This window comes from Podarcis pityusensis (genome assembly GCF_964106645.2).
Source record: "Podarcis pityusensis genome assembly, chromosome: 12".
In the NCBI taxonomy this organism is placed as follows: domain Eukaryota; kingdom Metazoa; phylum Chordata; class Lepidosauria; order Squamata; family Lacertidae; genus Podarcis; species Podarcis pityusensis.
In genome coordinates this window covers 38,388,346-38,412,081 of record NC_138037.1, presented here as the reverse complement: position 1 = coordinate 38,412,081, position 23,736 = coordinate 38,388,346, and the positions used below count along the sequence as shown (strand labels likewise).

Here is a 23,736-nt window from a genome sequence, read left to right as displayed (position 1 = left end):
AGTCGTCCACGACTGGACCTAACGGTCAGGGGTCCTTTTACCTTTATACCGCCCTATACCCGAAGGTATAAGACAGCAACATCTGAATTACAGTGTGCTTGCATATTTTATTAAAGGTGCATATCAACAACAATTCAAAGGGGGCAAAAAAGCATGATGCTGTTCTATGGTAACAGTTTCGCTATTCTCTTAGCTTTTTGATCAGCTGAACAAAATGTCTTGGAAATATCCTTCTAGTGCAGAGTGGTGGAAAGAACTACGGGCAAAAATGAAAAGCAACGAGGAAGCATCCAAGGTACTACTATCAATTTGTATCAGTAAAAATATATTTGGGTTCTTCTTATGAAATTAATACTGCAGTTCTGTTAATCTTTGTGCACTGTTTTCCCGTATTAAAAAATAAATTAAAAAATTCAGTACCTTGGAAATTGAACAGCTTAGTTCCCGAATGTTTTGGGTCCCAAACATCACAAGACTGTTCTGGTTTGCGAACTATTTTTGGAAGCCAAATGTCCAATGGGGCTTCCGCGGCTTCCAATTGGCTGCAGGAGCTTTCTGCAGCCAATCAGAAGCCGCGCTTTGGTATTTGAATGTTTTGGAAGTCGAATGGACTTCCGGAACGGATTTCATTCTACTTCCAAGATACGACTGTACTTCAAGTCTATTTTCCATAAATGAATCAATATCAGTCATCTTTTCACAATCTTTACAACTACAGCAGCCGTTGGAACAGTAGCTCTTCAAAAGCTCTTTTATTTGCTTTGCTTTCCCCATTAAGGCATTAGCACTACGCAAGCATCTGCCAATGAATTACTATCAAGTATTCCACCATGTCAGGGAACTTCTGCCAAAGGACTGCATTCTGGTTAGTGAGGGAGCAAACACTATGGACATTGGGCGCACTATGCTTCCAAACTATCATCCCCGCCACAGGTAAAAAAAAAAAAGGTTCCTTCTGTGTTTTAATTTTTAATTACAGTTCTAAGCTTGGGCATTATTTTATGGCTCCATCTTCAGCATAGATATTCATCATTGTGGTTTGCGGGTCAAATGAAATCTGGTCTCGGGCCAGTTTTTCTGCATCGTATAATGAATTCTATTGACCTAGAGCAAAAAAAATCATGCTCCAGGGTATAATACTTCTAAAAATCAATAGAATGGGTACTTTCTCATCTTAGCAACTGAATAATCTTCTTCATTAGCTTTAGATGTCTGTATCTACATACCAAAGTTCTGGAAAAGCATCAGAATGCTTCAGGTTAGAGTCTGGCATCTGCATGCTATATCTTAGAACTTGAACAGATGCTTTCTCAGTGTAAAACTTCAATTTTGAAATTAGAATTTTGGGTCAGCAAAGAACCCTGGAGAAACAGTGGGATAGCCCGGAAGAAATATTTGTGGAGAAATGTTTGTAGCAAAGATATTTCTTTGCCATAACCTTCATGTATTGTGTGTGGCTATTTAAACACAACAGATCTCTCTCTCTCTCTCTCTCTCTCTCTCTCTCTCTCTCTCTCTCTCTCTCCATATATATATTAATAGGCATTACAAGGCACTTTTCTTATTTCAACTTTAATTTGAAAGCTACAGTGCTAATGCCATTGCTTTTCTGTTGTGTTCAAGCTCCCAGCTGATTTTTCCAGGGCATTACACACAGAATAGATTTCATGAACCTTTTTGTTAATGACCCAAGAAGCCTATGAAATTGCCCTAACTATTGACATGCTTTTATTTTCCTTGTGGTACAAATCTCAGAGGGAAAACAATGGTTGCACCCAAGCCTTGAGCAGCTTAATCCAAATAATAAGCATGTGCTTTGTAATGCCAGGAATTTAACTCTGAAAACAGCTAAAATGACAATGTTGTAACTTAATGACTGTAAAGAGGCCTTTTCTAACTACCAATTCAGTGTAACATTCATTTAGCAAACATTTACAAATCCACACTTTATTCACTTCTGTTTGGGAATACATGCTGTATCTCTTATTTCTAAAGATATCCATGTGCCCTTAATAAGGCACAAAGGATTTGAGTTCAGAACAGCTGGCAGAAAACATGTGTTGGAAGAAAAGATGACAGACTTTCTTTCTTTCTAGGCTTGATGCTGGTACCTTTGGCACCATGGGAGTTGGGCTAGGTTTTGCAGTAGCAGCTGCTATGGTTACTAAAGACCATAATCCTGAGCAACGTGTCGTCTGTATAGAAGGAGACAGTGCCTTCGGATTCTCTGGCATGGAGGTAGAGACCATCTGCAGGTAAAACCTTTGATCCAACTTTTTAAAAATGCAGTGGAGTAGCCAAGTTTCCCCTGAATATGACACCATTCTGAATGCGTTTCTCTTTGGGATTCACCGCAGATACCATTTGCCGATCGTCATTATCGTAGTCAATAACAATGGTATATACAGTGGCTTGGATCAAGATACGTGGAAGGAAATCTTGAAGCTGGGAGAACCTTCTGCATGGTGGGTACATCTGTGCTGCACTTGCTCAGCCGATTTATTAACGTTTTCCTGTTACAAATTGGAAATTGTGCGTATGCCAGGGTTCTAGTGTAAAACAATAATCATAGTCGTACATCTGTAGACATTGCCATTTCCATATAATAGAATCTCCTGGGTGTTACCACCCCTAATCAAACTCCAGTAAGATAATTGAGGTGTTGGGCTCCCATGATATACACAGTGGATGCTTGGGTTGCGAACGTGATCCATACGGGATGCCTGTTCGTAACTTGCAGCGTCCGCAACTCGCAGTGGCGCATCTGCACCATAGCTGTCAACCTTCCTTTTTTTTTTGCGGGAAATTCCCTCATTCCAGCGCTGTTTCCCGCTGCTTCCCAGATTGTTACATATCCTGTAGACTGTCCCCGGGACAGGTGAGGCTGCTGATCCCTTATTTTCAAATCTGAAAGTTGACCGCTATGGTCTGCACACACGTGGGTTGCAATTTGGCACTTCTGCGCATGTGTGACCGCCAAAACCCAGAAGTAACCCATTCCAGTACTTCCGGGTTTCGGCGGTCCGTAACCTGAAAAAATGTAACGTGAAAAAATGTAACCTGAAGCATCTGTAACCCGAGGTATGCCTATAGTTGTGTAGATCACACGGTGGTGCCACAGACTGTGGGAAAGACAGCAGTACAGTGCACACTCACTCATTCTAGTGAAAGGTGACTGTGGTTTCTCTGGGTTATTCTCTGCTATTGGGAAATCGAAAGGAGAAGAGCATGAGCAGCCAGGACTCTGGCAGCACAGGTGTGTTGAGCTCTTAGTGAAGAGCATCCTGAGGTCATAGGGAAGTATTTCCATAAGCTTTGTGCCAACATTCCAGAGGTGAAAAGTTACACTCTGTTTCCAAGCATGCTCATACAGCAAAATGCTCAAAGGGCAGAAAAGGAAGTGAGCACAGTCGTGCCCACACAGATAGAAAATTTGCGAGCCAAGAGTGTGAGACAGATGCCCACCATAAAAATACCACAATTAAATCTTTAATTATGCTGGCTTTTGTCCAGTGAGGCACTATTTCATGTTGTCTGGGAAAGCTACAGAGATGTGCTTAAGTGCTTTGTAGAAATCATCCAGAATGCTTTGCAATTGATTGGAAGAGATACAAGGTCTCCATTACAGTGGTACCTCTGGTTACAGACGCTTCAGGTTACAGACTCTGCTATCCCTGAAATAGTACCTCGGGTTAAGAACTTTGCTTCAGGATGAGAAATCGTGCGGTGGCGGCGCAGTGGCAGCAGGAGGCCCCATTAGCTAAAGTGGTACTCCAGGTTAAGAACAGTTTCAGGTTAAGAACGGACCTCTGGAACGAATTAAGATCTTAACCCGATGTACCACTGTACTGTAGGTTTCCTATTCCTGGCTAAAGCCTCCACTGAAATAATCCTTGAATGCTTGCACAGTAATTAAACAGGCCCTGATCTATCTCCCTGAGGCACAGAAAACAATTAGTTTCTCTTGCTGGGCGCATTTATCATATCAACAGAGTGACCTTTTATGATGCCAAGGAGCTTTCCTTGAGCAAAGCTAGACCTCTTTTTGCTTCATTTCAGCATTCCTCCCGTGTCTCTATTGCCAAATGCTCGCTATGAGCAGATTATGTCTGCCTTTGGTGGCAAAGGGTACTTTGTGCAGACACCAGAGGAACTGCAAGCTGCCCTGAAAACAAGCCTGGCGGGAAAGGATGTGCCTTCCCTCATCAATGTCATGATCGATCCACAGTCAGACAGGAAGCAGCAGGTGAGTGTCCATTTTGTTCTCCCATTCTGTGTAAGCAGATCATCACTTCCTGTGTTAAATGGAGTAACTCTTTCGATAGTGAAATATCTGTGTTAAAGATTCAATAGCATCTTGGTAAGCTAAGCCTGCTGCTTGAGATTTCAAAGTAGAAAAGTTGGCAGAAAGCACTACAAAGCAATATTTACTCTCAACAATCTCCGTTATTAAACCAGCAAATAACCTGGGAGAGCAAAGGGGGACTTGATAGCAAATACCTTCCTCAGTCTTTGTAATGGGAGAATAACTTAACAGGTCAAACCTCGGCTTCAGTTTTGTATGAATTTCAATTTTGCACAATCCATATGCCTGCCAGACTCGATTTTTTTTTAAAGGAAAAATTATAAACAGTTATGACTAAGAACGGGCACTCTGAGGTCTCTTATGGCTGGCTGATCTCCCTAACCCGGATTTCCCCAGTTCTGGTCACCATTCATTATGCTTCTTTAAAATGCTTCTAGGCTAGAGTATCTAGTGGTCACAGAACAGCAAAGAGAGGTACAAATGCACTGAACAACAACATTCCAAACCTTGTAGACTGTATACTAAAACATTCATGTGCACATCTGTCTGTGTCTGAGAAAGGGCCGTAGTTCTGTCTTTGTATATTAACCTTTGTAATATAACGTGTACAGACACTTGTCCACTAGGGTTACTTTTCATTTCATTCCCCTACACTTCCCAGGAAGTGTTGTGAGACAGTCTGGCCACAGTTGGGCATCCATGGGTCAGGGCTACATCGAAAAGGAGCTGCATCCATTCCTACAAAGGGAAATAAACACAGGTGTGATGGGACGATGAGCTGCTTGTGTGTAAAATCCTAGTCCCCCAGAGTTTGGTCAAGTTTGCAAACCTCTGTCTGTAACGGAGCCCCTTAAACATGGCTCCGTCAGTCGCTGGCAGATTCCGACAGTGGTTGCTTTCGGAATCGCTTCCAACATAAAAGCTCCTTAACGGAAACACGTCTTCTGGACTCTCTGCGTGACAGTTTCCGGCGAGGAGTGGGTGTCCCTACAGGAGGTCCTGAAACCTCCCCACTGTTTTCGCTGGAAGTGTCTCTGAGCCATCCCTCCAGCTCCCTTTCCCTCAGCCCAGCTCCTCTCCCCCTACTGGTTCCCTCTTCAGCTGCTGAGTCTCTCCCAACCTGTGTGAGCCCTTTCACTTCCCTTCCTTCCGATGGCAGTTCCCTGACATCCACCTCCCCTCCAGGGCCCCCTTCATCCCCTCTCGCCCCCTCCTCTACGGGCGGTGAGGAGGCAAAACCCCGGAATGAACTTCCTTCATCTTCCGATGTCCCGAACACTTCTCTCCACCTGTTGCGGTTCCTGGTCTCGAAGTACTCCTCCTCCTCAGAGTCCATCTCCCCTTCCCCTTCCGATTCCGAGAATCCTTCCTTGTTTTGGGTGTTTTCCATTCCAGCACCGCCTGGACCTTGCCGGGATCCATGGCCAATCCCTTGTCTGACAGGCGATACCCCAGGAATTCCACCTCCTTGGTATGAAACTGACACTTCTCCAGTTTCACCCACAGCTGGTTGGCTTGCAGCCTGCTCAACACTTCTCTGACGTCTCTCACATGCTGCTCCTCATTCTCAGAATACACCAACACGTCGTCTAAGAAGGCCACACAATTCTTGTAAAGCAAAGGCCCCAGGACGTGGTTCATAAACGATTGAAAGCACGCGGAGCCTCCTTGTAGGCCGAAGGGCATAACTAAATATTCAAATGCCCCCAAAGGGGTGAACATGGTGGTTTTCCATTCATCCCCCTTCCTTATTCGTATCAGGTTGTACGCCCCCCTTAGGTCCAGTTTAGTAAAAATCTTTCCCTTCCTGACCCTTGTCAAAATGTCGTCAATCCTGGGCATAGGGAAAGCCACTGGTTCTGACACTGCATTTAAGGCCCTGAAGTCACACACAAGCCTCGGCTTGTTCGTGTTTTTTTTATCCACAAAAAACACTGGGCTGCCCCCCACCGCCCTGGACTCTCTGATGAACCCTCTCTTCAGGTTCTTGTCAATGAACTCTCTTAGCTCCTGCATCTCTCTGTCTGACATGGCGTACAGCTTGCCTACAGGGAGCTGTGCCCCAGGGAGTAAATTGATTTGACAGTCAAAGGGTCTATGCGGGGGTAATTGGTCAGCTTCCCTTTCGCTGAAGACGTCGCGGAGATCTGCGTATTGTCGTGGTACCTTCACGTTCTCCGTTACTTCAGTCCCTGCTAGGGTGGCTTGGGCCCCTGCCAAACCCTTTCCCTCTTTGCAGTGTTCTAAGCAATGTGCTGAACCAAAAGAAACCACTCTCTGATGCCAGCCCACCAGCGGATCATGTAACGCTAGCCAGCTCATCCCCAATATAATGGGAGCTCCTCCCAAGGTGGCCACATTAAACGCTATCAGTTCGGTGTGCCTTGCCACCTTCATTATCATTGGGACGGTCTGCAAGCTGACTTCTCCTCCCAACAGCTCCCTGCCATCGATCGTGGTCACCTGCAGGGGGTTGCTTAAAGGGATCGTCTGTATCTGGTGTTCAGCTGCAAACTCTTTGCTCATGAAATTGCAGGAGCTGCCTGAGTCCAACAGCGCCTTTATCTTTAGAGGGTGTCCGTTTGGCAGCTCTAGCGCCACTTCTATCACTAGGGCGGGTTTAGGAGGTTCTGGCGTGGGCACTTTCACTGCTCTTTGGCCTGACTGCTGTGCCCCGACGGTGGCAGCCAGGCGTTGGCTTTTACTTGCTTCGGTATTTCTTCCTCTCTTCCCTCCACAGCTCCTACCATCCCTTGCCATTCCTTCCTCTGGGGGCAGACTCTGGCAAAGTGACCTGGCTGTTGGCAGAGATAGCATTTCCGGGCGCCTTTTCCCTCCTTCTTTCCCCCCTCACTGGGCTTTGAAACTGCGCGCGCGCGCGCTGTTCCGATTTCCATCGGCTCTGCCGGCGGGAAAGTTGGCTCTGGAATGTCTGGAATGCGGAACTCCTTCCAACGTTCCCCCTTCCCTTCCCGCCTCTCCAATGCTCTCGCCTCCTGGCGCGCTCCTATGGTCAGCGCTGATTTGGTCAGCTGGTCCATAGACTCCGCCCTGGGCGCCCGGGAAAGTTCGTCTTTCACAGCCGAAGAAAGCCCTTCTTCAAAAAGCATTTGAATGGGTTCCGCCGATAGATCCCACCCCAATTTATGGATCAACATGGTGAATTCAGTCCAGTACTCACGGACAGATCGGCTCCCCTGTTTGCAAGCCATTAACTGTCTGCGGACCACTCCCTGTTCAATATCGCTGGAAAACATCAGATCCATGGCGCGAAAGAACTTCATCGTGTCCTTTAGGACGTCACTATTCGCTGCCATCAGGGGTCTAACCCAGTCTCTCGCCCCCTTTTCAAGATGCCCAATCACGAAAGCCACTCTTGATTCCTCGTCAGGGAATTCATCAAACTGCAGATTGAGGGCATATTGCATCTCTGTCCGAAAGCCATGATAGTCTTTGGGCTCCCCCCCAAACTTCTGCACCAATCCTGGTACCTTTCTGACGAGCTGGGTGTCTTTCCCCTTTTTGTCTGCATCCTGAGCCCTCCTCTCCTCAAGCCTCGCCGTCTGCAGCGCTAGCTGGACCTCCAACACCCGGTACCTTTCTTCCAGGCTTGGACCCGCTCCAGCTCCTGCTTCTCCGGTTCCGGCTGGGTTGCTCATGATGCCTTCTCCTGCACAAGCTGCTCACGAAGACTGTCGGAATGCTGTGATGGGACGATGAGCTGCTTGTGTGTAAAATCCTAGTCCCCCAGAGTTTGGTCAAGTTTGCAAACCTCTGTCTGTAACGGAGCCCCTTAAACATGGCTCCGTCAGTCGCTGGCAGATTCCGACAGTGGTTGCTTTCGGAATCGCTTCCAACATAAAAGCTCCTTAACGGAAACACGTCTTCTGGACTCTCTGCGTGACAGTTTCCGGCGAGGAGTGGGTGTCCCTACAGGAGGTCCTGAAACCTCCCCACTGTTTTCGCTGGAAGTGTCTCTGAGCCATCCCTCCAGCTCCCTTTCCCTCAGCCCAGCTCCTCTCCCCCTACTGGTTCCCTCTTCAGCTGCTGAGTCTCTCCCAACCTGTGTGAGCCCTTTCACTTCCCTTCCTTCCGATGGCAGTTCCCTGACAACAGGGAATGTTCAATTGACGGCTTTTTATTGGAGATTAGGTGTTACAGCACATGCCTCTCAAAGACAATTTAGCACCCAGGAAGTGCAAACCAGCACTCTGTACTTTTCCAAGCCCTTCCCACCATTTTGAGATTAAGTCAAAGAAACGCGCCGAAGGAAGTCTACTTTGTAGTCTGGTTGTTGATTTAGAGCATGGGTAGGCAAACTAAGGCCCGGGGGCCAGATCCGGCCCAATCGCCTTCTAAATCCAGCCCACAGATGGTTTGGGAATCAGCGTGTTTTTACATGAGTAGAATGTATCCTTTTATTGAAAATACAACTCTGAGTTATTTGTGGGGCCTGCCTGGTGTTTTTACATGAATAGAGTGTGTGCTTTTATTTAAAATGCATCTCTGGGTTATTTGTGGGGCATAGGAATTCGTTCATTCCCCCCCCAAAAAAATATAGTCCGGCCCCCCACAAGGTCTGAGGGACAGTGGACTGGCCCCCTGCTGAATAAGTTTGCTGACCCCTGATTTAGAGTGACCTACAGCTAAATGCCTCCCTGCGTTGACAGCCGGCCACTCAAGCTCCATTCAAGAATTTTCTTCCTGCTTGCCTTTTGCTTGACTGGGATGCCGGCCAACCAGCCCCTCTGATGCCAAGCCCCTCCCCTCCTCCAGAGTCTCTCTCAGAAGCTGCTCTGACGTCTCAATGTCGGCAGCTGTTTCTGGCTCCAGCTGTTTCCTATCTGCCTTGTCAGGCTATCCAGCAGGGAGGGGAAGCTACCAGCTACTTCTGCCAGCAGACTCTCCCTCCCAGGCACCCCTTTTAATAATAATAATAATTCATTACTTATACCTCACCCATCTTTACTGGGTTGCCAACAGAATATATATAAAAAAAACATACGATACATCAGGCATTAAAAGCTTCCTGATAGAGGACTGCCGTCAGGTGTCTTCTAAAAGTTGTGTGGTTATTTATCTCTTTGACATCTGATGGGAGGGCGGGTGCCACTACTGAGAAGGCCGTCTGCCTGGTTCTCTGTAACTTCCATTTCTCTCAATGAGACAAATGCCAGAAGGCTCTCAGAGGTGGACCTCATTGTCTGGGCTAAACAATAGGGATGGAGACACTCCTTCAGGTAAAGGTAAAGGGACCCCTGACCATTAGGTCCAGTCGTGGCCGACTCTGGGGTTGCGGCGCTCGCTTTATTGGCTGAGGGAGCCGGCGTACAGCTTCCAGGTCATGTGGCCAGCATGACTAAGCCGCTTCTGGCGAACCAGAGCAGCGCACAGAAACACCATTTACCTTCCCGCTGGAGCGGTACCTATTTATCTACTTGCACTTTGACGTGCTTTTGAACTGCAAGGTTGGCAGGAGCAGGGACCGAGCAACAGGAGCTCAACCCGTTACGGGGATTCGAACCACCGACCTTCTGATTGGCAAGTCCTAGGCTCTGTGGTTTAACCCACAGCGCCACCCGTGTCCCAGGTGTATATCCTTCAGGTATACAGGGTCAAAGCCATTTAGTACCAACGCTTCGAAATGTGCTGGGAGCCAATGTAAGCCGTACTGATTGCCAGCAAGCCCTATTGACTGGGGGCCCTGAATCTGCCTCTAAGCAGGTGAGAAACCCTGGATGCAGCAAGGCAGCCCCTGGGGTCCTTCACAGCCACCCTCCCCCTTTCCTTGCATGATGCTCTCTGTTACTCCTCTTAAGCATGACTACCTACTTTTTGTCCTTTTTATTGTGCTAACGTGATAGTGTGGCTTTATTTTATATATTTTTAAAATAAATTAAATTTTATTAATCAAGATTTTTCAAGATAGCCTACAAAAGAGAACCATAAAGCAAATATAAAACATCAGAAACAAAAGCCATTTTACTTTTGCTACGATTATATTGTTGCTTTATTACCAGTATTTGGTTTTTCGTTTCTACTGCTGGAAAAATAAGATTGTTCTCTCTGTAAAATATTCTAATCTGCTAGCATAGCCTCTCATTCCTGAATGTTGAATATTGTTGTGTGGTTTTTTTGTTTTTCTGTTTTGTATTCTTAGGATTTTCATTGGTTGACCCGCTCGAACATGTAGCAGAAGCTGCAAGGACTGGAACACTTCAGCGGAAGACCACTGAACTAAAGCAAATGAATGTTCAGATTTACGCTAATTCTTCATGTGATTTGGATGAGGGTCACATTTAAAGTATTGGTAATATAGATCAGGGGGAGGGAGCTTTTTTTGGCTCCATGGGCCAGATTTGACAGGTGAGTGGGTGTCATATGGTGTTGTTATGATATCACATGATTGACAGGTGGGCGGCCCTGCCCACGTTTCAAAATCCCCCGCTAAATGAGCGGGGAGGTTCTTCAGAGAGCGGCTTGTGAAACAGCTCACGTCCTCCCTGGCAATTGGCTATACTGGCTGGGACTGATCAGGCTTGGAATTCCAGAGCATCGGAAGAGCCATTGCTTCCCCAGCCCTGTTTCAAAAGGCTGATAGCAACCATAGTGCTGCACTGTTGTGTGCTTTTCCAGACAGTGCAATTCCAGCGCTATTGCGGCTGCATGTAGGGCCTCGTGTCTACATTCATGACATCCACGTTGCAACAAATTCCGCCTTGGAAGCTGGACTTTTTTTGTTGAAGTTAAGGTGTAAAAATGCCTACAACTGAGCTGTCAACAAACAGTAATTTAGTTTAAAACAAATTCAGAGTCTGTGCACGGGTTAAATAAAAGCCACTGAGCCTGGTTCTGAATTTCAGTGTGCATTTACATTATGGCAGTAAATGGACATAGTGTGATGAGTTCTGAATATATAAAGCTGCTGAACCCTTTTTAATATCTTCCTATACCTGATATCAATCCACTTTCGAAAAATCAGCATTCTGTATAATTCATTCTGAAAACAAATGTTTGTTTAATCAGTGCCTCCATAAAATCACCAGAGGGCACCCTTCATTCACAATTCTTTGTTCCATAACTATGTACTATGCAAAACTTGATTCCCCCCCCCCCAATGGATTTTTTCAGTGTTTTATTGGGTAGGGAAACCGCTGAATTATAATTGAGCCATTTCATAAGTGGTTTTGAAAATATGTCGGTAGCTGATAAAATATTGAACCAAGTATCAGCATACCAAATACAGAATTTTAAATAATGGAGCTTGTGCTATGTCTGTCATTTTAAAAGCATTTTAATTGATTTAAATCATCAATATGTCCAGTTTTTCGTTAGACTAAACTACACCTATGAAAAAAGCAAATGGACCAGTCCTGACAGATCCTTTGTGAGTTTAATGAGGTCTCAAGAAATGGGAAAAAATGGTGCGCAATTAAAGTCCTGAATACCTGAGACAGGCCACACATTTCAGTGGGGCCTCGGACGTAACCTGGATTAGAACAAATTTCTAGGTTTCAGCTGTGGCCAGCCAGCTGAGTCGGGGGAAGACCACATGGAGACATACAGTGGTACCTCGGGTTAAGTACTTAATTCATTCCGGAGGTCCGTTCTTACCCTGAAACTGTTCTTAACCTGAGGTACCACTTTAGTTAATGGGGCCTCCTGCTGCTGCCACCGTGCGATTTCTGTTCTCATCCTGAAGCAAAGTTCTTAACCCAAGGTACTATTTCTGGATTAGCGGAGTCTGTAACCTGAAGCGTATGTAACCCGAGGAACCACTGTACTTCCATTATTTGCTTGTGTTCCTGCTATTCAGAAATCATTATAAATAAAGCAGTTGATTGACTGATTCTCCATGAATTGGTCTAATCCTCTTTTATAGCCTTCTAAGCCGGAGGCTTAGATTTCCATGCTTAAGGAAATCAGCCCTGAGTGCTCCCTGGAAGGACAGATCCTGAAGCTGAGACTCCAATATTTTGGCCAACTCATGAGAAGAGAAGACTCCCTGGAAAAGACCCTGATGTTGGGAAAGATTGAGGGCACAAGGAGAAGGGGATGACAGAGGGCAAGATGGTTGGACAGTGTTCTCGAAGCTACCAGCATGAGTTTGACCAAACTGCAGGAGGCAGTGGAAGACAGGAGTGCCTGGCATGCTGTGGTCCATGGGGTTATGAAGAGTCGGACACGACTAAACAACAACAAGCCAGAGGCTTAATACTGCCACACTTTTTTGGTGAATTCCATAGATTTTAGGTATTGCGAAAAGTTCTGCCAGTAAGGCAGTCCAGGTGTTAAGTCCTTTCCTGATCAGCTGGTAGTCTTGGGATCCTTGTATGTTGAACAGGAAGATCTTAAGAGGGAATGTTTACATGATAAGGTTGACACACTTAGAATTCATACAATGGTGGCATGGAGGATTCCAAGTACATTCTGCGAAAAGTGAAGATTCTCCTTCTGCTGTAGACCTTGCAGCTCAGTTAGAGGTGGAGGAGATGAGGATGGTGTGGGGAGCAGGATTTGTCATACCACTCCTCCCTCCACACAACCTGAAAACAAGAGGTGACCACCAGAATTGGGGATTTGGTCGGCTTAAATCTGTTGCCATCAATTTCATTACATTACATTTACGCGTTGCACGGGGTTGGACTGGATGAACCTTGGGTCCCTTCCACCTCAATAATAATAATAATAATAATAATAATAATTTTTATTTATATCCCGCCCTCCTTGGCCAGAGCAGGGCTCAGGGCGGCTAACAACAGTAAAAATTACGGTAAAAACATAGTGGGGAGGGGGCAATTTAAAATACAGGTTAAAATGCAATTTAAAATGCAGCCTCATTTTAAAAGTAGCCCATAGATCAAAACCATAGGGGGAGGGAAACATAAGGGTCAGACTCAGTCCAAACCAAATGCCAGGTGGAACTGCTCTGTCTTGCAGGCCCTGCGGAAAGATGTCAAGTCCCGCAGGGCCCTAGTCTCTTGTGACAGAGTGTTCCACCAAGTCGGGGCCAGTACTGAAAAGGCCCTGGCCCTAGTTGAGACCAATCTAACCACCTTGTGACTTGGGACCTCCAAAATATTGTCATTTGTGGACCTTATGTTCCTCCGCGGGGCATACCAGGAGAGATGGTCCCATAGGTACGTGGGTCCTAGGCCACATAGGGCTTTAAAGGTCAAAATCTTTAAAGATCAAAAACCTGATTCTATGACCCTAAACTCTGGGCTTATATGGGATGAAACAATCACAGAGACGGCTAGAGCGCTGGTGGCAGAAAACTCATTCCAAACACGGGTTAGAGCTCAACATCGGGACTGCCAAGTGGTTGACGGCGAAGAAGGTCTTCTTCGCTGCCTCCATTGCATCTGCAGAAAACAGTACCGGGAGACTCAAGTGGTTTGTAGTCTAACAGAACCACTTTTGCCACTGGACTCCAAGATGTCTTGCAACAACTTTGCAAAGGTTCTTTTTGCAGATAAAATTGCTCAAATTCGGAAGGAGGTAGACCCCCACCGTGGTAGGAGAACTAACTTTCAATATAGGACCTCCAAACATAAAACCTACTTTATGTAGGCCTATTTCCTGAATAAAATCCAGTAATCAACCACACAATCTGGGCCCATGCATGCTGGCTGTAGTCGAATGTTATGCTTTGTGTGGACATCCAGGATCATCAGAACTACGCTAGGGCACTGAGTAGGCCAGGCAAAGGTGTGGCTTACGCTCCTGTCGTGTATGGGAGAAGCTTGATCCAAGCCAGCCCTGGAAGAAGCATCTCAAGAGTTTGGAATACCCTCTTCAGAAGTGTTTCTCAGTTACCCAGATAGGAATTAGCTTGCAATAACTGCCCCAGTCTATTAAAGCCTTATCCCAGGGGTCAGCAGACTTTTTCAGCAGGGGACTGGTTCCCTATCCCTCAGACCTTGTGGGGGGCCGGACTATATTTGGGGGTGGGGGAAAATGAATGAATTCCTATGCCCCACAAATAACCCAGAGATGCATTTTAAATAAAAGGACACATTCTACTCAGGTAAAAACACACTGATTCCCGGACCGTCCGCGGGCCAGATTTAGAAGGCGATTGGGCCAGATCCGGCCCCCGGGCCTTAGTTTGCCTACCCATGCCTTATCCTCAGCCAAATACTTATTTTTCCAGGCTAATGGTGAAAAGGACTAGCCTCACTGAAAATGTGTCTCTGAACTGAAGCTTAATTTATGAACTTGCAGTTTGCTTCCAAGAACGTGCAGCAATGCAGGTTTTTTGTGGTTTTGAGGACTTTCCCTACCCTCTGTTCTGGCTGCTCTTTCACTGCAGCTAAAAAGAAGTAATGCAGTGAATCATTTTGTGGACAACCAACAGCACCCCAACTTCCCTGCAAGAGAATGTGGCTTGCAGCAAACCCATCAAACATTTTTCAAAACCATCTCAAACTGCACAGCAAACTGAATACAGTGAGGACGGATGCATTAATTTAAGACCAGTTTAGATCAGCAAAGTACAGGAGGAAAAACAAAAACCTGAATTCATTTAATTAGTGTAGGAATTGGCTTAGAAAAAGAACGTTTATAATTCCATTTTCTTTACCAGATCAGCAGAATATTAGTGCCAATTTAATAAAGAGAGCTGATTTTTTTTTTAATTACCAGTACCTTGTTTTCTTCTAAATGTCTATGTAGACACTTTTCTCTTGTTCCAGAAAGCAATTAAAATGCATTAAGTATTTCACTAGGAAGTTGAGGTAACATTAATATTGTGGGTAAGCGGCCCAAATAGTTATGGAGACACAACTATTTTCTATTTCCATGCTTTTGATAGCAGAAAGGTAAGTGAAAGCAAGCTCCACAAGTTGGTACGTTTTAATGCATTCCTCCCCAAATTATTTCACAAAGGGTCCTGTGAGATGGAGAACAGTCCTAGAATGTATTTAGGAAGCACACCCTGGTGTGCTTTGAAACATGCCTTCTTTGAACCATCCTAGAGTCATCTTCGGTGCTATTTGACACTCTCTGTACCATCTCATTGTCAATCTATCCATTAAGCTACTGAAGACCCAGAACGCTTGTAACAAAATAAAGTTTCTAATGATCATTACAGCCATAATAATGTACAATATTTAACGGCACATGGTTTCTTAAGCCTCCTGAGTCCATGCCCTCCAATGTTTCTCCAATGAAAATAGCGACGCCCTAAGGAAAAGCAGGACATTCTGGGATCAAATCAGAAACCGGTACGGCTTCTGTAAATCCAGGACTGTCTCTGGAAAATAGGGACACTTGGAGGGTCTGTGAGTCCTGAAATGAACTATATAAAGGGGAAGCAGAATATAGAAACAAGGTGTTCCTATGTCCATATCCCTAGTCAGGAACCATTCATTGGCCTGGTCGGGCCGAGGGGTGGGGTGGGAGGAGACAATGAATGAATGGAGCTTTCTCAATGATTGTCTGGTTATCAATCAGATATGTGGTTCCCAGCTCAGCTTGAAATCAACCTCCTCCTCTTCATTAGTCCTCTGACTATGTTTTAATAGCTGGTATTTGTGATGGGGGCATCTGATCCAGCGCTTGAGTTAAATATAGCCCTGTCTAGTGTAAGGAGAAGATTTAATGGGAAATGGTTGGCATTCTTTCTTACTAAAGCTCACAGAGGGAGAGAGGCAGAGACAGAGAGACATAAACATACCCAACCAGTGAGAGAGCGAAAGGGGGAAAGCAAGCAAGCAGACAAGGCAGGCGGGCAGGCAGGCAAGAGAAGGCAGTGGACAAGATATCAGCACCCTGCACATTGGAATTGTACAGCTTGCAGCCAACATGGTCAACCTCAGCCGTATTGCTTTGGGATTTTATCTCCAGCTCCTTTTCTGCTTTGCTGTATCTCAGTCCTCCTTTGTGGACAGTGTCTTCTCAATTTCAGCAGGTAAATTGCAACATTGATTTATCTCTTGGTGACTTGCCTTGCTTATCTCTGCGTGTTTAGATTTCCCTGCTGTTCTAAGCACTCGGAATCGTGGTTGGGAAATACTTAGTCCCAATGCATGCTGAATCACAAAACAATAAAAGCCAGAGGCTCCCCCCCACCCCTTTTCAAATCTGTTCTTATTTTATTATTCCTGATCCTGACGTCAAGAGGCTAACATCTCCTGTTTAATACTAATGGGCTATATCGCCACAAAACAGAAACTTCGTTGTTAGATAGCTATCCTGCTTTATTTCAGTGGCAAGCGATGGCTTGAAGGTCTGCGAATTTGCAGAGACGCAAATGAAGTCGATGAGAGGAGGATGAATCACAATGTATGTCCGTTTCTGTTAACACAGCCTTGACCTCATCCAGCGTTGCTGGACTTGTGCTGGATGTTAGCACAGTAAACATCTTCTGGCTAGCGCAGTGGCACTAACAAATACTCAGATGACTTCCATAGCGAACAAAAGCCCACTGCATGGAAAAAAACACCCCGGGTTGGCAGGAGGCAAAGGGTATGGATTGCCTGACTGCAGGGAATCCTATTTTCCACTTTAATCCAACAGGTTTCCCTTCAGCTGTGCGTTCTGGGAAGGAGACCAGGAGGCTTGCCGCAGGTCTGTACATTTTAACGGCAAACTTCACAGCAATATGAAAGAGACAGCTCCGTCTTTTTCCAGCATTCCTGTTACTGAATGCAATGTTATTGAAAGGGGAACCCTTTAAAGAATCAAGTTTGAGGTGGCTGTTGTATAAGACTTTAAATTAGGGGCAATGCCAGGCCTAGGAGACTGAGGAGACCCTCAGGCCTGTCTCCAGACCACTTCACCTTTCCCACACGTCAGACCTCTCAGTAGTCCTGCTCCACGCCCTCTCAAGTGTGTTTGCTTGACTGGAATGAGATTGTGCCTCTCGTTTGCCCGCGTGGAGGTGTGTACATAGAAACCTCTGTGTTTTGTGAAGCTTATTGTGTTGTACAATCAATTGCTCCAGCTCACGGTGTCTCTGGCCATTTGTGCCTCTGGCCGCACCAAAGAATAATCTGTCATGGCTCTTGCCCATGAGAGAATATAGCCCTCAGGCTGAAGAAAGGTCTGCGTCCCTGCTTTAGGTTTCTAGCGTTGTTCTTATAGGATTGTATGCTTTTAATAATAATAATAATAATAATAATAATCCAGGGGCTTTCAAAACTGCAATAGAATGACAGTGCTACAATGATTTAAGCTTCCCTTTGCTGCATTGTGAATTAATAGATCTTTATGGAGATATGATAATTCAAAATAACAAAAACACATGTCATTAGAAACACAGTGAAAATAAATCCAGAACAAATGCAGCAGACTAAAAATAGTGGTCTAATAGGGCTTTCTTAAAAGACATTGATATTTGCACCAGCTATGTAAAACAGTTGTTTCAGCCAATCGCATCCTCCCATTTGGTGTTTATTCACAAAACCTGCGTGAATGTTGCAACAGGCAAGAGACAGGAGAACTGCATTGCAAACTTTGGAGAAATGGGGATTTGTTGATGGTGAGGATGGACAACTCATAGCCCTGAGGTTGAACCCAGCTTCAAGATGTTTCCCACTCGGCCCCCAACATAAATCCAATTCCCAAGTATCCCGCACATAGACAAATGGCTCTTTGCCATCTTCTCCTACTCACTGTGATCAGCAGGAGAGATTCTTCCTCTTTATTATGTGACTCGCCCAGTTTCTCCTGTGCAAGTGACACAGAGAAATTGGCTCTATTGCTCTGAGAAGAGAAGGTTCAACTTCACTGCCACATGTTAGGTGTGGTAATGCAACCTCCTATGCCTTAGGTCAAGTTAGGGCCACCTGTGTGCTAGCCATGAACCCTCCTGTTTCATTGCATATGGGTCACCAGAGTACCAAGGCAACATATGTGCTCTACAATGATGGCAAGGGCTCTCAGGGGTGATCATGTCAGTGGCTCTGGGCATCTCACTGTTCCACAAGAGACTCAACAGGAGGGCTCACCATGGTAGTTGTAGCAGCAGCAAGGAAGCAGTGAGATAGAGAAGTTTAACTCTTCCTGCCATACTCTTTCTCTACACACACACACACACACACACACACACACAACACACAAACACATCATCTCATAGGTTGCTATCTGCATTTTAACGGATGCTCCCATTGTTTTCAGTGGAGGCTTCCCTTGAAATGCAAACGGTAAAAAGGTAAAGGACCCCTGGATGGTTATGTCCAGTCAAAGGCGACTGGGGATGTGGCGCTCATCTTGCTTTCAGGCCAAGGGAGCCGCTGTTTTTCCACAGACAGCTTTCCGGGTCATGTGAGCAGCATGACTAAACCGCTTTGGCGCAACGGAACACTGTGACGGAAACCAGAGTGCATGGAAACGCCGTTTACCTTCCCACTTCAGCAGTACCTATTTATCTACTTGCACTGGCGTGCTTTTGAACTGCTAGGTTGGCAGGAGCTGGGACAGAGCAACGGGAGCTCACTCCGTTGCAGGGATTCGAACCATTGACTGGCAAGCCCAAGAGGCTCTGGTTTAGACCACAGAGGTGATTTTTAGGGGAGGGTGAGAAAGAGTCCTGAGGCTGCTCAGATTTCCCTGCAGCTGTTATTTACATAGCAAAAACCATGCACATTAATTGCAAACACACCATTATCGTCTAGTTTTTGACCCTTAGTCGCTGGGTGAAGTGAGTGGTCCATCAAGCTTAACTCAATTCAAAATGTGGCTTCTGTTTTTAAAAAAGGAGTTGACCAATGCTCCGCGATTTATGTCACAACAGGTTTTTTGTTTTCCTATTCATTGAATTTGGGGTAGACAGCAATCCTTTTGAGGCCTTTGAAAGTGCATCAACTCATCTCATGGAGTGCGGAGAAGGATCATGGTGGCAGACCTTGTCTGGTGTCATGGTGGCAGGATAAGGCCAGCAGGCGCAATTCTGATTCTCTTCCATTTGTCAAGTCTTTCATAACATCTTAATTAGGATAATTATTGTTTTATGTGTATTTGGGCATCTGATAGATCTGATAGATGTTTGATGTTTTGTAGTAGATGTCACTCAGCAGGAGGGGAGACTCTGTTTATTTTAGTGTGATTTCTAGTATACTTTAATACTCACTTGTGTCTTTCATTGGCATGAGCCTGGAGTCCCAGATAATTATTTCTATCTGGCAACTAAAGGAAGCTTCCTTTTGGAAGACACTAGTTTAAACACTGCGCTTGCCAAGGGTAAGCCTAGGGTAAGCCTCATCGTACGAAACGGCCACACCATTCCTGAATGATGACTTGTCTTTCCCATCGTTACAAAAATACTCTCAGCTATTTTCCAGATATAATTGAAAACCAGTGGCCTTAGGGGCCTTTTTATTATTGTCCCCTAATGTCTCCCCATGGCAACCTATGTCACAAACAAAGAGGCTTCGACCACGGCATGGCAGTAACTAAGTGATCAGAAGAAAACAATATGGGAGCAACCGAGTTGTTGCTTTGCGTGGGATATCACTGTAAAGAAGGGGCATTTAGGCCTTGCTCTGGAAAAGAAATGTGCAAACTTGCAAAGTATAATTTTCGTACCTTTCACCCGACTCCACCTCTCTGGCAGGATACGGCCAGGCTGTTCCTGGAAATGATCCTCTCAGCTCCAGCCAACTGGATTTCTTGGTGCTGCTGAAGCATCGTTTTTAGAGGAAATGTTTCTGGGTGTTATATATTGCAAGATTGAACACATGACTTACGAGTCTGTGTTTCCACATGGTTATGTAGCAGTTAGCAACAGTTGGGAGCAAAACAACAGGTCCTGAGGTGTGAACATGCACAGACGAGCCTTTTAATATATTTTATCTGGGGGGCATCTCTTTCTAAAAATAGTAATCATTACGGTACTGTACCTTGATGGTTTCTTCATATGCGTTATTTTTTAATCCTGTGGTACATGGTGCTATGATCCATGTTATCCTGTTATGTAAAATGATTACAAGAGATGCGATCGAGCAATTTAGGACATTTTGCACGGGGACAGGAGGCTTAACGTGGGTTGCCCAGGCTGAATGTCAAGAGGATTCGCCAGAACAGTGGTGAAGCAGCCATTTTAAAAATTTGGTTTAGGATTTTGAGGGACTGGACCAATGCTGCCTGGCTGTGTACAGGCTGGTGGGGTCATGTACTGCTAACTGCTGGTTTTTAAATACAACCAGGGTAGATAAAAATCAATGATTTAAAATATATATATATATATATTTATTATTTAAATAGAATTTTAAAAATAAAATTCTTTTGGAGGAAAAATCTTTCTAAAGATAGTTTTCTATTTAAGTTACATTATAGTCCAAAGGCTATTCATCAGGAAATAAGGATTTGTTTTACGCTTTTCATGTGGACTCAAGCTCAGTCTAAGTTGTTTTTTAATTGTTTGACATCAGTTAACAAACATGGATACATATGCTATAATGTTATAGTTTTAGTTCAATAAATTATTTAAATTGTTATTAAGGAAATAATTATTTTTCTCCTTCCAATGAAGTACAGCAGAAAAGTTGTCCAAATATAAACATTTAACTTATTAAACCTCACAATAATTTCATAACTATCGGTCTGTGCATTTCTAATTGTATAACCAAATCAGTAATTTTTGATATAACTGTAAAAACTACTCTGGAAATTTATTATTCCAAAAAATGAAACCTTCATCTGGTTGTAAATATTAAGGTTAAGCAAGAATGAGTCTTTCTATTTTTAAAAAATGATTTAAATCAAGTCTTACTGACTAGTGATTTAAATCGATTTGATTTTAATCCACCCTGAATACAACCATACATTACAAAGACACCCCAAGTCTCTAGTGCTCTCTCTGTCAAGGAAATCTCAAATTTGGAAGAGGCAGACTTTAAGGAGGAGTGGAAACCTTTGCTTGGATATTTAAAGAACTATTGCAAACATGTTAAAACGTGGGTAGTTTTAGAAAGGTAAGGGTGTGTTCTTGATGGCAGAAAGTGAGGAGGAATTAAAGAACCTTTTAATGAGGGTGAAAGAGGAGAGCGCAACATCAAAAAAACGAAGATCAACATCAAAAAAAGCTCAACATCAAAAAAACGAAGATCATGGCCACTGGGCCCATCACCTCCTGGCAAATAGAAGGGGAAGAAATGGAGGCAGTGAGAGATTTTACTTTCTTGGGCGCCATGATCACTGCAGATGGTGACAGCAACTGTGAAATTAAAAGACACCTGCTTCTTGGGAGAAAGGCAATGACAAACCTAGACATCATCTTAAAAAGCAGAGACATCACCTTGCCAACAAAGGTCCGTATAGCTAAAGCTATGGTTTTCCCAGTAGTGGTGTATGGAAGTGAGAGCTGGACCATAAAGAAGGCTGATCACCGAAGAATTGATGCTTTTGAATTATGGTGTTGGAGGAGACTCTTGAGAGTCCCATGGACTGCAAGAAGATCAAACCTATCCATTCTTAAGGAAATCAGCCCTGAGTGCTCACTGGAAGGACTGATCGTGAAGCTGAGGCTCCAATACTTTGGCCACCTCATGAGAAGAGAAGACTCCCTGGAAAAGACCCTGATGTTGGGAAAGATGGAGGGCACAAGGAGAAGGGGACAACAGAGGACGAGGTGGTTGGACAGTGTTCTCGCAGCTACCAGCATGAGTTTGACCAAACTGCGGGAGGCAGTGGAAGACAGGAGTGCCTGGCGTGCTCTGGTCCATGGGGTCACAAAGAGTCGGACACGACTAAACAACAACAAAGGGTGTGTTCACTGGGCTCTAAGGTGGTAATGTTAAGTTGTTGGATATTCCTGTTGCCTTTCCCCCTAGCTGCTCACATCAGCAGGGCTTCATTGGTACGAGATTCGTGTCTGTTTATGTTCACACCAGGGCACATTGACAGGGTGGGGATGTCTTTATGCCACACCTGATCAATGTGTGCTTGTGGCGTTGTCATCAATGCATGCTCACTGGTGTTGAGGCGAGTTGAGGCACTAGAGGGCAAGAGAATGTCCAGGTTTCTAATGGGAAGTAGGGATAGCATGTTGTTTGTGTTGGTACAGTATGTGTATTTATGGAGAGAGGGAGAGAGAGAGGGAGGGAGGGAGAGAGAGAGAGAGAGAGAGAGAGAGAGAGAGAGAGAATGAATGAATGAATGAATGAATGAATGGACAATTTACTATTACTTACTGGCTGCTGATTTGGCTGTCTCACTTTGTCTAGCAATTTTGGCCTTGTCATAAAGACCCTCAGGAAGGGGAGAGATGATCTCTTTCACTTTAACCTTTGTCCTTTCCTTTATCTTTTTTTTAAAAAGCTGTTTATTTGAAAACCTATTTTTCAAGTATATTGATATACACTAGTGGCCAAAATTGTCCTTTCCTTTATCTTTTTTTTAAAAAGCTGTTTATTTGAAAACCTATTTTTCAAGTATATTGATATACACTAGTGGCCAAAATTGTCCTTTACCTTTTCTTTTTTCTTTTTTCAAAAAAGCTATTTATTTGAAATCCAATTTCTCAAGTATATCAACATACACTAGTGGCCAAAATTGTGGAAACTAAAGAAACTAATTGAGGTAACTAAATAAACTTGTTAGTCAGAAGCAACCCAGCAATAAAACCCAATTAATAGAGGCAATAATTCAATCTTGGTTTCACATTATTACAGCTGCAGAACAAAAAAATTGGTTCACTCCACGAGAAGGCATTGAAAGGCCATAATTAAAGCTCAAGGTTACCCAGCTAAGTATTAACTGACATGCTGAGAATTTTTGTATATCTCATTTTTTTTCTATGTGTTTCACGTTTCTTTTTTATGACTGATGTTGTAATAAAGTATGGCAAAAAGAAGCAGATGGCGCAACTCGTGACTGCCGTGGTCAAGTGTTCCGATGATGAGGGGCAAAACACCTGGATTATTGATTCTGTATCTTGTATATAGTAACTTGTGAGTCTGCTGTAAATAATAAACCTCTAAGTAACCAAGTTACTAGTGAGCAGCATTTTGTTCCTGTTCATCCAGTCAGCTTGCAACCAGATACTTCCAGAAAGTCTGCATGTGCTCTGCAATATTCAACAGGAAACACACTTTTCCCAAAAGGTTTCCACAGTTTTGGCCACTAGTGTAATACTGCAGATAGTACTGTAAGAGCTGCACTGTAGCTGCTACAGCAAAGTTGCCCAGCTATAGACCCCGTTCACCCTTAGGCCCATCCAGCAAGAAAAGACCATGGTTCTGCGCAGTGCCGGATTTATGTATAAGCTAAACAAGCTGTAGCTTAGGGCCCCACTCTCTTGGCAAAAATGTAAAGGACAAAAAAACTGGATGTACATTTCCAAAATATAAGATTTTTTAAAATGAAATAAACCCTACATACAGCAACAGTGCCTTGTGTTGTGTATGGACCTATTAGGTCCATAAATTAAAAGGTAAAGGGACCCCTGACCATTAGGTCCAGTCGTGGCCGACTCTGGGGTTGCA

At 44.4% G+C, this 23,736-nt stretch overlaps 2 protein-coding genes across 6 annotated transcripts in view; both read left to right on the top strand.

Annotated features, from left to right (window-relative positions):
* HACL1 (2-hydroxyacyl-CoA lyase 1) overlaps positions 1–11,566 on the top strand; it is a 34,199-nt gene extending 22,633 nt beyond the window's left edge. For 2 of the 3 annotated variants that reach the window (XM_080974813.1, XM_080974812.1), the window contains exons 12-17: positions 194–295; positions 779–933; positions 2,097–2,255; positions 2,358–2,465; positions 4,060–4,246; positions 10,467–11,566. In XM_080974813.1, the coding sequence (XP_080830939.1) occupies positions 194–295; positions 779–933; positions 2,097–2,255; positions 2,358–2,465; positions 4,060–4,246; positions 10,467–10,499 (744 nt within the window). In that variant the 3' untranslated portion in view covers positions 10,500–11,566. The remainder of the gene's footprint in view (positions 1–193; positions 296–778; positions 934–2,096; positions 2,256–2,357; positions 2,466–4,059; positions 4,247–10,466) is intronic. The other variant, XM_080974814.1, reaches the window with a different exon arrangement.
* A 3,841-nt stretch (positions 11,567–15,407) lies between these two features.
* Positions 15,408–23,736, top strand: part of COLQ (collagen like tail subunit of asymmetric acetylcholinesterase) — a 41,200-nt gene continuing 32,871 nt past the window's right edge. Inside the window, exon 1 of one of the 3 annotated variants that reach the window (XM_080974958.1) lies at positions 15,408–16,220. In XM_080974958.1, the coding sequence (XP_080831084.1) occupies positions 16,115–16,220 (106 nt within the window). In that variant the 5' untranslated portion in view covers positions 15,408–16,114. The remainder of the gene's footprint in view (positions 16,221–23,736) is intronic. The other 2 variants (XM_080974957.1, XM_080974956.1) reach the window with 2 other exon arrangements.